This window comes from Schistocerca gregaria, chromosome 1 (assembly GCF_023897955.1).
Source record: "Schistocerca gregaria isolate iqSchGreg1 chromosome 1, iqSchGreg1.2, whole genome shotgun sequence".
In the NCBI taxonomy this organism is placed as follows: domain Eukaryota; kingdom Metazoa; phylum Arthropoda; class Insecta; order Orthoptera; family Acrididae; genus Schistocerca; species Schistocerca gregaria.
In genome coordinates, this window is record NC_064920.1 from 550564790 (window position 1) to 550582417 (window position 17628).

Below are 17628 nucleotides of genomic sequence, written 5' to 3' on the forward strand. Positions count from 1 at the left end.
TTTCCAAGTACACAAACATAATGACACTGATCAGAAAGAAAACATACACCCTTACAAAGTTAGATCTTACAATCTGTTTAAGATTACTGGATTATTGTTTGTATTTCTGGGAGACTAATTACAATGAAAGAAAAATAATCTGCAACACTGCGATTATTAAACTTGACCTTCAAAAGAAACTCCAAGCAAAACTGTTGCAAGAGCAGTACTGAGTGTCAGCAGTCATAAACATCATCTCACCTCAACTCATCACATTGCTTCATGTCACACAGAAACACCACATTTGGATGTCTGCATCTTAAAATATGGACTCCACTGAACAGTTGTTGTTACCAATGAAAATTAGATTTTCATTTATTTACAATGTTGTTTGCTACATATCTTATCATTCATAAATATTACCAATCAGATGAATAGCCATTTACCATATCAGAAGATCTGTAATCAGGATTAATTACAAATAAAAGATTATGCAAAATATAGATTTGAAATGTTAATGAACTTACACCCAAGAATATGTTGCAAGCCTCATTGAAGCCTGCTGCGAAGATTCGGACATCTCTGCAATTCTTTCGATCTGCTAGGACACGACAAGCATACCTCGATACAGTACTTGTTGCCCTCCCAGCATGTCGATTTACATCCATGACTACAAAATCGATTGGTGGCTCAGCTGAGCGTCCAATCTGCAAAATGTTAAAACTGTTAGTACATACACTGAAATTTACCACAAAGAACGTACGTTTTAATGAAGAAACAACTCAAACTACATGGAGAACCACAGAAAAAAAGGTTCCCTTTTTTTTGTGGAGATGCAGAGAAACTTAAGTGTTGTTGTTGGACACACTGCTATGAGTGGTTTTTCCTCCACTCGCAAGTATGCATGTGTAGTGGAGGTACTTTGTCACTGTAGTGTTCATTACAGGTGACATAAAGCAGCAATACAAGTATTGCATTAAGAGTCAACAGCTATAGTCTTTCGAACCTGTACATTTTTGCTCGGAATGCCAGAAGCAGAAACTGTGACCCATGTGGTGATTCCTCAAGCAATACCAATTACCAGAGCAGGAGACAGCTGGGGTGTATGCTGTGGGACAGCAAGAGAGCAGTCAAGTATTCTACAGCCCTCTTTGCAGCAAGCCGATCACTCACATGCCTTCATACTTGCAAACTGCTGTAACTTTCAGACAAATTACTCCAGACTGCACAGCCACATTCTCCTGATCAACTACATAGTGCAGACACTGCAGCTACACTGCAGTGCCTTGGGTGTTGTCGAGGGGAACCAGAGATCGAGAAAAATCGGGCTTGTTGGTTAAGAATGGCTCGTGGCCTGGAATGTGGGCAGCAGGCACATAGATAGGAATGTGGCACCAGTGAGCTTGCTCTAGTCAAGGGAGGGTGAGTTATGCACAAAATACCACGACATGAAGAAGTGGGCTGGAAAGGGAGATAGAAAAGTGGAAGAGTGCGAACAGGAGGGTGAGAATGTAGGATGAGTGAGAGAGTCATGGGTTGAGTTAAGTGGCCACTACCACACCTACTTTTGGCCACAACACACTTACTGGTGGCCCACTCCTACCCCGTGCCTATGGCTCTCTCTCCACCCCAGCCTAACATTTGCTACCCTCCCTGTTTCTTTATCAACTTGTCCGAACACAACCATAGCCTAGCTGCAGAGCTAGCACAATGTTGTCAATCAAGAGAACACTGCCATGAAGAGTGTGTACACACATAGGTCTGTGTGTTAGTTCATTCTATTAGATCTAATCAAAAGACTTGACCAAAAGCTAACTATGTTCTTAGTTATTTTATGTGCTTAGATTCGGCTGGTTAAATCGATTGAAAGTTTGAAGGAAGGCAAGAGCATATCACCTCCAATACCCAGTAAAACACTATGCTGTTCAACTGAAGGTTGGTTTGATGAAAGCTTTGCTCTTTACTTAACAACTCAGTATCTCAACTATTTTGGGAGTTGTTAGTGCCACTACTTCTATTATTTACACTCCACAACAACATTATTCGCTTGATATAATTCCAAATATCTTTAGTTTCCCAATTTGAACAATTCATTCCATACAAACACTACAGAGAAGAGAATAACATGATGATGGTTTACCTGAAACATGTCTGTTTCCCTGTCTCTTGCATACTGAACAAGAACAGTTTCAGAGACGGAAAATTTATAAATCACATTATGTGATTTTGAATCCAGCGCCGCCTGAAACAATGTTTTTTTTTTCCCAAAATCACAAATACTTTTACAATCTGCATAGTACTACATAATCATTATACCTACAGCTGTGAGTCACAAACAATGGCCGTCAAGTTTAGGCTTGTTCTGCATACATACGTCACACATTCTCTGACAGCCAATGACTTTCAGTAGTGTTCTGAGCACTCTTTTGTGAATGTCATAGCCAATGAGAGGATTAAACATGATCATAGTGTGTCTTTAGTGAATTTTTATTCCATTTATTGCAAGTTGTCGTCGCTGATAATGGTGCTAATTGACAAATTCTACACAAAGAGAGAATCTGCTGGATATAAATGTTTTCTTTAAATGCAAAGCATATACTTGCGCGCCCACACACACACACACACACACACACACACACACACACACACACACAGGAACTTGAAACCAGCAACAACGCAATCTGCATCCATGTCTCAAACTGCCACCGTTCCTGAATCGGACTAGAAACACTGCGTGAAGGAAAATATGAGCTGTCACACGAATGAAGTGTGTGGTAAGGTAGAACAATGTTGTTCTACAAATGTTTTTTTTTTTCAAACGGCATTATACATTTTCCTCTGACCAACGTCAATGTCTACAAAGGAAATGGATGGATGGGTATATTGGTGCAGCCACATGACAGCAAGGTCTTCAGCACCCACACAAAACAGTTGGGAACAAGTGTCGGTAAAACACACTAAACAGGAGAATAAAACAGCAAGATAACTAAAGTAAGAATATATGGAAACCTATGTGTGTACTCGCACTGAAGCACAAAATGAAGTATCATGCGAATATTAAAACATTAACTAAACAGAAAGAAAGTAACAGAAGGAGTTAAAAGATACAGCAGATGGACATGGCTGGTGGACTGCAAGAATAAAAAAGGATGAGCCAGTCACTCCGCAATACACTACAACCTCAAGCCTGAAACCTTAGGACATGGTACAGGCACATCACAAAACTTTGAAACTTTAGACCCACTCGCCTTATCAGCTAAAATAGAGGGCAGATACCCACCAATAGCTGCTTCTGCCCTTGTGTCACAGTATAAAACGTACTCTGTTAAAATATGGCATACAGAGATTTGCACATCACATGCATCACAAAACGGGGAATCCTCTCCCCATGGTAAAAAGCCATGTAAGAGGGCAGTGACCAATTCAAAGATATGTGAAGTCACTTCATCCCGCATGAGTAAACAGCAGGAGGAACACCATAGCTAAATACTTTACTTCACCAACTGCAGCTCATTGTCCTTTACTGTAAGCCATTCCTCATCTCACAACTGCATGAACTTCTTATGCAGTGCAGAAACAGCAGCCTGCTGAGGAATAGGACACTGTGCCAAATCCTCCCCTCTTCAGGCTTCCTTAGCAGCCCAATAGGCCAGTTTGTTTACCCAGATCCCCACATTTCCTGGTACCCAACACAACTTCTCAGCTGGGTGCAGGATCTGTAACGATTGTAAGGCACTAAGGGAACTGGAGCAAATGAGAAACCATTTGCCCTGAATACATCGCATCTGTCCAATGCCTTCACGAGCATGTGGAGCTCTGCTGACAAAACTGTACAATCACCATGAAGAAGAATCTTAGTGACATGGTCGGAAAACAGTACAGAGCAGCCAAGGGAATACCCTTGTTTGGAGCAATCGTGTACACTACTGTGAAACTGTGATGCATACCTAAGAAGTTAAAAAATAGAGACTGAAATGGAAAATTTGGTGTATTATCTTTCTTAAAATTGGTCAAGCATACTCATGTTATAGATTCACAATGAGACCTGTATGTTTCTGTCTTGCCTATAGCCAACATTTCTTTTAGCGACTTATTCCATACCAAACAAAACTTTAGACCTGTGGAGGGCGGTCAGCACCGCTGAGATTATGGTTGAGAAACAGGGAGCAGGGAGCAGAGGCAGCCAAAGCACACTCTCCACTACCCTTACAAGTGGAGCACTGCCACACGCTAAATGTCTATATAGCGACGCCTTCAATTCCAAAATTAAATATAGACCAGTGCTTTTGTTTGACAAGCTTTTGTTTGACAATGCTTCTCTGTAAAAAAAACTTTGCCAGTATCCGTTCAAAGAATAGAATATATGAATCCATCTTCATCATAATAAAAGCCTCTTCAGTTCTTACGCCACATAATTTTGTAAAGGCAAAATGTGGCTTGCATATGTCGTCTCATTCGTATATGATAAAAACAAATTTCATAGAAAAAATTATTTCTGTCATGAAGTGTTGACATGGGTGGGGGATGAAGTCAGAGACCAGAGTGAATGGTGATTTAGCTTAAGGTGCCAGCTATCTCAGATTACAACAGTTCGCATTGGTACACTTTTGTACATAAGATGAATTCTTCAATAACTGGATGATATCAATTTAATTAGTACCCATTAAAATCGGAACTGTACTAAGCACACTGAGATATATGAACATGTATAGCATCAGCATGGCACACTTTAGGCCATAGCTTCAGTGCCAGTCATACAATACTTCCATTTTTTCTCAGTGTTTAAATGCACCTTATTTGCTACGAAGTATTCAGTCCAATTCATAAACCAAGAAAATATTCCATAAGCTTGTGTTTGCTAACAGTACACTGTTCTCTTTTCCCAAGAATCAAACATCCCAACTTTGCACTATGTTGATGGCACGAACTACTGTACATCATGTTTCCAGGGTTACTCAGACTTCCACACTCTTCAAACCATCCCAAAACTATAATCTAAAACACAAGGACTCATGTCATTCAACAAATAATTATAATTAAATGATCACTCTCAACATGAAAACTTACCGATTACAATTGTTCAGACACATTGTGAACTACCCATCGTACAACCCTGTATTAATGAAGTCCCTTTATAAAGAAACTTCCACATGGAAAAAATATATTAAAAACAAAGATTCCAAGACTTACCAAGCGGGAAAGCGCCAGTAGACAGGCACAATAAAATAACACACAAACACACACACAAAATTTCTAGCTTTCGCAACCAACGGTTGCTTCTTCAGGAAAGAGAGGGAAAGACGAAAGGATGTGGGTTTTAAGGGAGACGGTAAGGAATCATTCCAATCCCGGGAGCGGAAAGGCTTACCGTAGGGGGAAAAAAGGACAGGTGTACACACACACACACACACACACACACACACACACACACACACACACACACACACACATACGCAGGCGTGTGTGTGTGTGTGTGTGTGTGTGTGTGTGTGTGTGTGTGTGTGTGTGTGTGTGCGGCCCGAACTCTTTGCCTTTACAAATGTCTGCTTGTGTCTGTGCGAATGGATATGTGTGGGGGGGGAGACTTGGGGGGGGAGACTTGGGGGGGGGAGACTTGGGGGGGGAGACTTGGGGGGGGAGACTTGGGGGGGGAGACTTGGGGGGGGGAGACTTGGGGGGGGAGACTTGGGGGGGGAGACTTGGGTGGGGGGAGACTTGGGTGGGGGGAGACTTGGGGGGGGAGACTTGGGGGGGGGAGACTTGGGGGGGGGAGACTTGGGGGGGGGGAGACTTGGGGGGGGAAGACTTGGGGGGGGAAGACTTGGGGGGGGAAGACTTGGGGGGGGAGACTTGGGGGGGAGACTTGGGGGGGGAGACTTGGGGGGGGAAGACTTGGGGGGGAGACTTGGGGGGGAAGACTTGGGGGGGGAGACTTGGGGGGGGAGACTTGGGGGGGGAGACTTGGGGGGGGAGACTTGGGGGGGGAGACTTGGGGGGGGGGGAGATTCTGCCTGTGGATCAAAAATACAAACTGGCTGTTGTGTAGGACTAAATTTCTTTGAATGATAGAAACACAGTAATGAAAATGAACATTTTACAAGCTAAATACAAGCTGTCTCAACATACAGCATTCAATCGTTTCACACATTCTGGATTTGGTACACCACAATTTGTTGTTGAAACCCTCTTCTGTAAGGCACAATGGAAAGCCATGACATATGTTTTAGCAAGTGAGAGAACTCAGAAAATTATGTCTGGAATAACTCCAATTATAAAGCTTTCAATGACATGGCACTGTAAACATACAACTGGGTCATTCTATGCCAATTCTGATGAATTTTGTATAGACAATTGCACATGTTCCGAATAAACACTAGTAGAGTTCCACGATGATTAATTCAATATTTCTGGCGATATAGCCATTGTTTGATTTCACAGCGCAGTTATCAACACTGTACACGCAGTTATCAACACTGTACATATTTCCAGCAACTTTGAGACATACTATCTCCAGCAATATTTTCTTGAAAGAAACAAAACTAAGCTGTCTTGTACAACTTGAAGCAAAGTCAGCCAAAAACACTGTTGCACGGAAGGAAAAAAAAGTGAAGTTTAGCTTTTTGTATTTCTGGAAGTAATTGCGACACACACCTGAAAAACTGCATGTAACAACTTAATGATAAAAGGTCTTAAAATTTCATATTCATTCTCCAGTTGCTTTTCTATAGTTTTGAGGACAATGTTTATGATTTTTCTAGAAAAGCCAAAACTGTTTTAAATTAGAAACACCTTGTTCTAAGTCTCCTAAAAAGTATATCTGGTTTTGCAACTCAAGCATATAACGCCCTAAAAAAGAACAATGTGGATGTGCATCGAAAATGGGCCCATATTCCACTGGTACTCAAATTAAACCTGGCATCTTTTTATTATGCTCTGCCATTGTTTATTACTTACTGTGGAAGATAGTTTCTGTGGAAGATATTGAAACTCTTCATGACTGTAAGTGGAGAAAGTCCAAATAACTCACAAAATTTAAAAAAAAAGGGGGTGTCTTGTCACAACTCACCTTGATATGTTTCAGTCTGTTTTTCTGCTGTAACTGCAGAATCAAACTGGTTATAGGTTTCACAATTTAGCTGTGCACTACAAAAGCAGTGGACAACATGATAGTAAAGTTGTTGCATAACATCTGCTGCACACACACCACATAAGTAGCCTATACGTTTTACACCAGTCAACAATGCGTAAATTTTTTGAAGTTCATAGCTGTCTTCCAGACATTTTTTGAAATGGATTCATGTTATAGAGAACTTAGACTGTCTTTACTGTGTGATGCTACTGATGTGCTGGTTTAATTCTGGTTTAAGGTACAGCATGCTTTGCATTAGGATAGTTTGCTGTTAATGTGAAATATTAAAGTACTGATTAAAAATTGTATGTATGTTTTTCGATCCATGGTGGCTTAACTCCTTGTTCAAATGGTTCAAATGGCTCTGAGCACTATGGGACTCAACTGCTGTGGTCATTAGTCCCCTAGAACTTAGAACTACTTAAACCTAACTAACCTAAGGACATCACACACATCCATGCCCGAGGCAGGATTCGAACCTGCGACCGTAGCATAACTCCTTGTTCCTTTTAAAGTGTGAAAATGACAATCCCCGTCACCATAAGGGCCAAGTTCAACAGCAGTGCAACAGCAGGCAAGAGTGAGTTTCTCTACCACAAGTTTCTGAGCCTGCTAAGTGATACTTTACACAGGATCCCAATCTGATGGTACATTTCTCTGTCAGAGACCAAAGCTACATATAGAAGTTTTTTTTTTAAGATTCTACACTTATGTTTACTTCAAGCTACTTAATTTTTAGCAGGTTTCATTAATGTGCTGTAGAATATCATGAGGACAGCTACATTCCCGGTCACACGATGTCACTGATGGGATTGTTTGAGAAGAAATTTTGGTAAGACAGAAACCAAAAGGTTACACTTTTCAAATGTGAGCCTCAAATTATTAGAGCTGCAACAAAGACAAACCTACTCTTTTTATTGGATTCTTTATTCTATTTCATTTTTTATAAAAAGAATTTTGTCCGCAGAAGACAGTGGGTCAAAAATAGTCATTTTGGCAGTTTCAGAATAACTGTCAACTTTGCCCCCAATTTTTCAAGTACTGGAAAGCACATGAATAGTGAAATTTTGTAGTCTATGCATTGTATTGGTAAGCTATTTTGTGAAAATTTTCAGATGTATCCCACGATTAATTCTGGAGACATAAGGAGCTGAACTTCACATTCTTCAAAGACTATTTTTTTGGCCAGCTTTGCTTCAAATTATCCGTATGAAATGCTTTTAGGAAAGCGTTTTCTACTATTTCACTAAAGATAGTGAAAAATTTGTGCAAGACTGTCTAGTCTTGTTTCTTTCAAGAAAATATTGCTGGAGATGATATGTCACAAATTTGCCATAAACTCATTTGTGCACTATTGATAGCTGTGGTATGAGGTCAAACAAATGACCATATCTCTGAAAATATTAAACTGTCAAAACTAAACTTTACCAATGTTCATTGGGAACATGTGCAACTGATCACACAAAAATCAGTGATGGATGGTCATGAGGCAAATTTTTCTGAAATTAGACCACTTGTCATTGAATGGCCCACTTATGTAAGAGAAGAATAGCAAGTAAGACATATTACTTTTCAATTTTCATGTGAAAACTGATATATTACACAGAAAATACACCACAGCAGCATGGTTACACCAAGATTAAACTGACATACCTTCAACACCTGCGGAGTTTTTGCAATGCAAGTTCTCACGTATTTGACACCATCCCCATAATATTTTCTAATTATTTGGCAATAGCTTTTGACCCTTCCACGATTAAATGGTGGTTTAAAACCATTGTACCTACAAACAAAACACAACAATCAACACTATTTATCTTGGTAACTTAAATGTTAATACCACAATAACAGACATTTGAGAATAGGAAAAACAAACAAAAATGAGAAATTTTCTTTTTGATTTGTGTGAATAACAAGCTAGGTGTCTCGCTTCTTCAGCACAGAGCATACTTTCCTGTCACCAGTGTGCCCCCACTCTGTACCAAATCACTATCTCCAGCCCTGGAACTACAAATAAGCACTATTTGAGCCACAGTTTCCCATTCTGACTCTCCCTAGATAAATTTACACATTCAGAGAACTATCGCTGTCATTTCTTAACTTAATACTTATAATGTTTTCTTTATGTCACTCATAATGAATGCTACAGTGGTGAAGTGACTTCACAACGCATGAACTAACACGAAAACCAACACTAAATGTTGCATGTGCACCCCGAAGCACACGCTAAAAGCATGACAGCATAATATTATTAACTGGAGCATCAACTGGCGCATTGTCCCTCGACACCGCACATCGCCCCACTGTACATTTTCTCACATGCACACCACTATAGCTGTATTCAGCTATCTAGCACAAATATTTTCCATTTCAATGTAGAAACTACAGTTAATCATAAACCTGTGTTTATTGTTATGTCCAGTCTCATCTTTCAGAAAAAAAGTAAATGATAATAGTAACAGTAGTACCAGACTAGAGTAAGAGTAGTAGTAGTAGTAGTAGTAGTAGTAGTAGTAGTAGTAAAACATTTGAAACATACGCACATTAATGTACTACAAATTTTCGGCATACTCACCCTACTATGTAGAAGGTACCGTAAGGGATTATTTGCGGTATAAAGCCATGGGGTTCAGATACCCTGGGATGTTTTAGCAATGGTGCATAACATTCGTCACCTCTGTGAGAGGAAAATTAAGAGAGATGAATACACAGATTCAGTTTATATTTTAGTTCATATTTACTCTTATTACTAAACTAACAGAGCAGAAACTTAGCCTGAACAGGATACAGAACCCTCAGGATCTCATTCCCACCAGTATCTGTAAGTTTTGGAAACTGTCTCTACTTGACATAACAGTGTTGTTTTATCATTTAAGATGTGCTCCATTGATTCTTTAGAATATTTCTCTTGGTAACTTAAATGTTAATACCACAATAAAAGAAATTTGAGAATAGGAATAACAAACGAAAACGAAACATTTTCTTATTGATTTGTGTGAATACTGGCATATAATTCCTCAAACTATTCTGTTAATTTCTTACATTTGGAACATTATTAAAAAATCACACATCTCATTATAATGGACTAGGAATATAGTCCAAACAAAAAAAAAAAATCATATGATAAACTATTTCCTCACAAAAATTGCATTCTGTAATAACTTAAAGACTGAACTGTCTAAACAGCAACATCTTCAAAATATGGAAAAATATATTAGAAACAGTTTAAACTACTGAACACTCTCTCCAAGCTGCTGCGTACCTGATTCACTGACATTACAATTCAACCATCAGTGACCTCCAATCCCACTACGTCATCCTATAAGAATAGCATTGGATCAGCATCTGACTGTATAACAACAGTCATATAAGCAGTTGACATTCTCTTCAATAACAGTGTCAGTGAAAGAGTTCTCCACAAACTGGTCTCAGAGTTGGCCGGTGGGGGGGGGGGGGGGGGGGGGGGGGGGGGGGGGGTACACGACAGAAGCTCCTTACCAGAAAACAAAAAGTCCAAATACAGTCTCTGAAGGCACAAAAAATGATAGCACAGTTTATTAATGACCAAAGTAAATTCATGAATGTTCTTAACAAAGACTGTCCAGTAAGTTTTACTCACTACTGACCAATGATACAATAGGAAGAATGACATCACAACTTTTCAAAAGTTGCCTGAGAAAATATTTCCACTCAAATATTTTTAAAAAGTTAGAAGGCAATACAAAGAACTCCCCCCCCCCATTCCCTCCCCTCCAACACCATAAACCATGGACCTTGGCGTCGGTGGGGTGGCTTGTGTGCCTCAGCGATACAGATAGCCGTACCCTAAGTGCAACCACAAAGAAGGGTTATCTGCTGAGAGGCCAGATAAATGTGTGGTGCCTGAGGAGAGGTAGCAGCCTTTGCAGTAGTCGTAGGGACAACAGTCAGGATGACTGACTGATCTGGCCTTGTAACATCAACCAAAACAGCCTTGCTGTACTGGTACTGCTAATGGCTGAAAAGCAAGGGGAAACACTACCAGTAATTTCTGCTGAGGACATGCAACTATACTTTATGGTTAAATGATGGTATTCTTTTGGGTAAGGTATTCCAGAGGTATTCAGATCTCTGGCCAGCCACAGATTAGCAAGTGTAATATTACATCCCTTAATCAAGCAGGTGGCTTAGAAAATTTAAAGAGGGAAATGGATAGGTTGAAGTTACATATTCCACTCGGGTGAATACAAGACTACAAATAAAAAGTGAAATAGGGATAGCTCAGTAGTACAATTTTATATGGCAGCTAGCTCTACAGATGAAGAGATTGAAGAAATGTATGATGGGATAAAGGAAATTGTTCAGATAGTTAAGGGAGATTAAAATTTAATGGTGATGGGAGACTGAAATTCAATAAAAAGAAAAGGAAAAGAAGGAAACATAGTAGGTGAATATGGGCTGCGGGAAAGGAATGAAAGAGTAAGCTGCCTTGTAGAATTTTGCACAGAGCATCAATGTAATGATCACTAACAATTTTAAATAATCATAAAAGAAGGTTGTCTATGTGGAAGAGACCTGGAGATACTGGAAGGTTCCAGATTGATTACATAATGGTTAGAAAGAGATTTTGGAACCAGATTTTAAATTGTAAGGCATTTCCTGGGGTAGATTTAGACTGATCACAATTTATTGGTAGTGAACTGTTGATTCAAACTGAAGAAAATGCAAAACAGTAGGAAAGCGACGGGACCTGGATAAGTTGAAGAGCAGTTGAACATAATGGACAGGTTCTTGAAAGGTGAACAGAAGGATAATGGAATGTAGTCTAATTAAATCAGGTGAAGCTAAAATAATTAGATTAGGAAATGAGACACTTAGAGTAGCAGATGAGCTTTGCTATTTGTACAGTACAGCAATCGATGATGGCTGAAGTACAGAAGGTATAAAAAGCAGAATGGCAATGGCAAGAAAAGTAATTCTGAAGAGGCGGCATTCATTACCACTGAATACAGATTTAAGTGTTAGGAAGTCTTTTCCGAAAGTACTTGTCTAGAGTGTTGCCATGTATGGAAGTGAAAAATGAACAATAAACAGTTTAGACAAAAAGAAAATACCAGCTTTCGAAACGTGGTGCTACAGAAGAATGCTGAAGACCAGATGGGTTGACCACATAACTAGCAAGGAGGTACTGAACAGAATAGGGAGACAAAATTTTTGGCACAGATTGACCAAAAGATGAGATCAGTTGATGGGACGCATTCTTGGACACCAAGAGATCTCCAATTTAGTACTGGAGGGAAGTGTGGTCAGAGAGGCGAAAGTAAAAATTGTAGATGGAGATTGAGAAGTCTGCAAGTTGTACTACTTATTCAGAGACAAAGAGGTTCGCACAGGACATAGTAGCAATGGAGAGCTGCATCAAACCAGTCTTCTGACTGAATACTACTACTGCTATAACAACAACAACAACAACAACAACAACAACACAAGGAGGTTTTTACCCTAACCACCGTGTTTCATTTTCTTTCAGAGTACCATATAATGTCGAGAACTATTTTCTCTTTCAGAGCTGACTCATTCACTAGAGTTTTTAAGCAAAAACTGTTTCATCAATTTATGTTGTTCTTTATCCGGAGTGTGAGCTCCTTCTTGGTTCAGGCACTGCAAAATCTTTTTTTTTTTTTTGCTTTCAGATATTTAGCCTCTTTTGTGGGAGACGGGTGACAGAGAAAATATAGAAGTGCCACACAATGTTTGCAAAGTGTAATAAAAACATAGCAAACAAAAAAATTACAATTAAGAAGGCATAAAGCACAAAACTCACTTTCATAACATAAATGAACATTGTGAGAATAGGCTAACTTACAATGTTAGCTGACAAATTCAGACGAAGCCACCCACCCGCACTCCCTATACAGTCATTCCCAAAACTTTTCTGAGAATCCTCAGTGCTGAAATCCCATTCTAATGACATTTCCTTATCAAGTATCAAATTAACAGTGCCATTCGTATTTAGGCTAAATTTTGCACAAATAAACTAGTAACTGCTTCATTGCATGGAGTCCAGAATTTAATATATCTGGACAAGTGTTTGAACCATCATCTTTCTGAACTGAATACCATTTCAGTGTCTTACTACAGCATCACAATGCATTGGTGGCTCTTCAGTGAAATTACCAAGCAATAAGCCAAGAGACGAAAAGAAAGTATCAGCTGAAAGATTAAGTTTTTCCTTTGGCTAGTTAATGCACACTGGAAACAAGCTATTTATGCAACAACTAAAATAACTTTCATTTCTAAAACATGCACACACATGATTTCAACATGGTGAAGAGATGGAAAATTTGTTTTAAATGTTCACAACTGTAAAATTTTGCACTTTGTAAAACAAAAATACCTGGTATCTATGACTATAATATCAAAGAGACACTGTTAGAATCAGCGTACTCATACAAATACCTGAGTGTTAACACTTTGTAGAGATATGAAATGGAATGATCACATAGTTCAGTCATGGATAAAGTGGGTGGTAGACTTCGGTTTACTGGTAGAAAACTGGGGAAGTGCAATCAATCTACAAAGCAGATTGTTACCAATCTGCTTGTGCAAGAGAGAAGGGCAGCAAGAATGGTCACAGGTCTCTTTAACCTGTGGGAGAGTGTCACAGAGATACACAAGGAGCTGAACTGGAAGACTGTTGAGGACAAACTATCCCAAGAAAGTCTATTAACAATGTTTCAAGAACCGGCTTTAACTGATTACTCTAGGCATATACTACAACCTCTTATGTATTGCTTACTCAGGGATCTTGAGCATATTTGATTTGAATAATTACTACACAACACACACACACACACACACACACACACACACACACACACACACACACACAATCCTCCTTCCCCTGCCCATAGTCAATTGAACAGAAAGAAACCCTGATAACTGGTTCAATGGAACATACCCTCTGCCATGGATCTCACAGTGGTTTGCAGAGTATAGATTTAGATGTACATGTAGATTGTTCAGAATGTGTCAGTTTGTTAAAAACCATTTTTTAATGTATACACTGTATACACTGGAAACAAGCTATTTATGCAACAACTAAAATAACTTTCATTTCTAAAACATGCACACACATGATTTCAACATGGTGAAGAGATGGAAAATTTGTTTTAAATGTTCACAACTGTAAAATTTTGCACTTTGTAAAACAAAAATACCTGGTATCTATGACTATAATATCATTATACAACCTCCAGCTGTCATTTTGATGTCATGCTCTTGGCTATCTATAGAAATTTACTCTAATGAGTAAAGGAAAATATGCAAACAATGGTGACCTAAGTTGAGATTAGAAATGTCTGATTCTTGGTGATCTATAATGTAAGAGCCATTATCAGATGATTTTCTTCTTGTCCATAAACAGTATTATCTGCATATTTCAAGCTCAAGCAATAAAAAAGCAAACACAATGTAGGCATAAAGAAGAGGACACAGTATATATTAATATTCCACATCATTATGAAAAGACATCAGTTTGCCTGTACAGAGGTGGTGGGGGAATGGGATGCAGCTGGAGAAAAGAAAATGGATAAGTGCATCAGCTTCCAGAAAAATGGAAACAGCACAGTCTGCCATGAACATTTAAATAGGATTTCACTTGCAACTTAAACAGCCTTTTTTTTTTTTCAGTAAAATCAAATAATATGCAGATATCAAAAGAGCTTTTATCTAGACAGAGCTGACATATATACAGGGTGAGTCACCTAACGTTACTGCTGGATATATTTCGTAAACCACATCAAATACTGACGAACCGATTCCTCAGACCGAATGTGAGGAGAGGGGCTAGTGTAACTGTTTAATACAAACCGTACAAAAATGCACACGGAAGTATGTTTTTTAACACAAACCTATGTTTTTTTTTTAATGGAACCACGTTAGTTTTGTTAGCACATCTGAACATATAAACAAATACATAATCAGTGCCGTTTGTTCCATTGCGTGCGTACGACCATACCTGTCGTATGTGCGGCACGTTGGATGCCCTCTATCCGGGTACCGTTCTGCATACACCCTGCAGGCTACAGCTGCATTTCGTCGACACTCGCCATAGATGAGTATCATCTCTGCCTTTTCAGAGTTCGAATACACTATGGTCATAGTTCCTACAACACTACACAATCACAGACATCTGGTAACACGGTGTACTACAGTTGGTGTGCGTGCGGAGACGAATGCAGAATAACAATAGCAGCAAGCGCTACATGTGGACACTGCGACAGCTAGACCAAACCACAACAGTGCACTACAGCCACAATCGTAAACACGGTCGTCATCGTAAACATATGTCTGCAGATGCTGCTCGCCGACCGTGGCCCTTGTTACAACACGCAACTGAACGTCGGAGGTTTCAAGCGTCAACTTTAGGTTACAATATCTCCGGATGTAATTAACATTTTACAATGGAATAAACGGCACTGATTACGTATTTGTTTGTATGTTCAGATGTGCTAACAAAACTAACGGAGTTCCATTTAAAAAAATGTAGGTTTGTGTTAAAAAACATACTTCCGTGCTTTTCTTTATGGTTTGTATTAACCAATTACACTAGCCCCTCTCCTCACGTTCGGTCTGTGAAATCAATTCGTCAGTAGTTGATGCGGTTTACGAAATATATCCAGCAGTAATGTTAGGTGACTCACCCTGTATATAACTGTAACATGTTTATAATACACATACACAATTTGCGCTAAATAAAGATCATACCGCCTTTTTTCAGCTACTGGTATACTCGAATGTTGAATTTTCAGTGCAGTAGTTACTGGTTCCTGAAACATACTGAAGAAACACAGATAGGTTAATGTAGAGGTCTAAAGACTCCAAAGAAAGTACACTTAGCTACATGAACAATAGTGGCAGGAAAAGGAGTTAATGTGATGAACGAAATGTAGATCTTAGTGATTACGGCAAGATGACCTAAATACAAAACAAAATCAAAAATTTATACTTTTTAAAGAAAAAAAAATCGCAATTGTAAAGGATAGTAAGCTGCTTTCAAATGACATTATTTAATGCTTTGAAGTTATATATGTAGGCTAGAAAAAATAAAAACGCCATACCACTGTTTTGACTGACAATCTCAACATCACAAAAACTGTTGTAAAATTTATGATAGTTAGTATCTCTTCATGGTTCCTGCTAGTCTTGACAGACGAGCAACATGGGCTCCTGGATACCTTCATGGCTAACATTGCTAACAATGGCTGAATTCATAATTTTAGATAACATTACTGAGAAGCAGGAATCTGTTTCATAAAAAACAGTCTCGTCTGGTGTCAACACAGCTGTTCCAAACATCATCGTTAGCCCAACTCCAGCAGTTTGCTGACACTGGTGCTCCTGTACACATTACAAACGTTTAGTAATGGCGTGCTTGTTTTCTCACATGCAGAATATTTGTTTTATCACTTAGAATTTACGTAGTTTTGCATCTTGGGCAAAGTGGCAAGCAGTCACAGTTAGAAGACTGTTAGTTTGTAAGACACTGGCTCTCTTCAGTGCTAATCTCATCTTTTCATACTGAAAACAGCACAATACGGTTGGTGCTGAGTTTGATTTTTTTTTTTTGGGTTATTTACTCCAAGGAGCTGGTAAACACACAGACAATGGGCAGTTTAGTGAAGATGAAGATTTTCTTCATGAAGATACTCTTGGCTGTACAGATGACAGTGATACAAAGCCAGACTTTGAAGCAGCAAATGAGGAAAACAAGCAATCACAATAATCTGTGGGTGACCATGGGGAAGATGGACATTTCAACCAAGGAACCTAGCACCATCATCTTACCAAGTAAGCGATGATTCTGGTACTGAAAATGATGAATTAACTTCGGATTCTATAATAGTTTGCCAAATAAGTGGTTTATCAGGGATAGAAAGGGGCAGGTTCTGTCTATAAAGCCTATAAATAGAAGATTTTGCGCGGTAGCACATAATATATGAAACGTATTATGCTTTTCAACCAGGTGGTGTCTGAAGTGCCAAAACTGAAAACACACCAAATGACTGTTTTTGTCGCTTTGTAGATATGATAAAACCACTGTGTTATCAGTAAGTTTGCCACCAGAGGACTGATTTAGTAATTCCTAATTGTAAGGTTTCCTATAAAAACATTTTTCACAAAACAAAAGAAGAAATCAAATATCTGCTAGGGTCATCATCATTGACAGCTGTCATAAGAGACCATCATTTAGCAAAATAGGAGACGAAATCTGACTTATGCAAGACACTTTGTCATTCTGTTTTCACCCAGACATGTTTCAGCACTTTTTGTCAATCTTCAGTGAGTTTGTTTGATTTCCTTCCGCAAAACTGTTGCATGATAATCTTTAAAGAAATTTGTAGTAAAAAATATTTACATTTGTGGAAGGAGCGATTGTCAAAAATAAACAAACACATGTCGTTTGCAAATTGCAAAACATTATTTTATTTTTCTCTTTATTATGAATTTCCAACTGAGAAGCACTATGTATCACATTG

General features: G+C 38.9%; 1 protein-coding gene across 10 annotated transcripts in view; it reads right to left on the minus strand.

Annotated features, from left to right (window-relative positions):
* The window catches only part of LOC126356053 (protein pellino-like), a 237675-nt gene that overhangs the window by 103618 nt on the left and 116429 nt on the right, over positions 1-17628 (minus strand). For 7 of the 10 annotated variants that reach the window (XM_050006778.1, XM_050006783.1, XM_050006749.1 and 4 more), the window contains exons 2-6: positions 15857-15928; positions 9684-9785; positions 8762-8891; positions 2120-2221; positions 507-686 (exon numbers count right to left, since the gene is read on the minus strand). In XM_050006778.1, the coding sequence (XP_049862735.1) occupies positions 507-686; positions 2120-2221; positions 8762-8891; positions 9684-9785; positions 15857-15928 (586 nt within the window). The remainder of the gene's footprint in view (positions 1-506; positions 687-2119; positions 2222-8761; positions 8892-9683; positions 9786-15856; positions 15929-17628) is intronic. The other 3 variants (XM_050006791.1, XM_050006801.1, XM_050006809.1) reach the window with 1 other exon arrangement.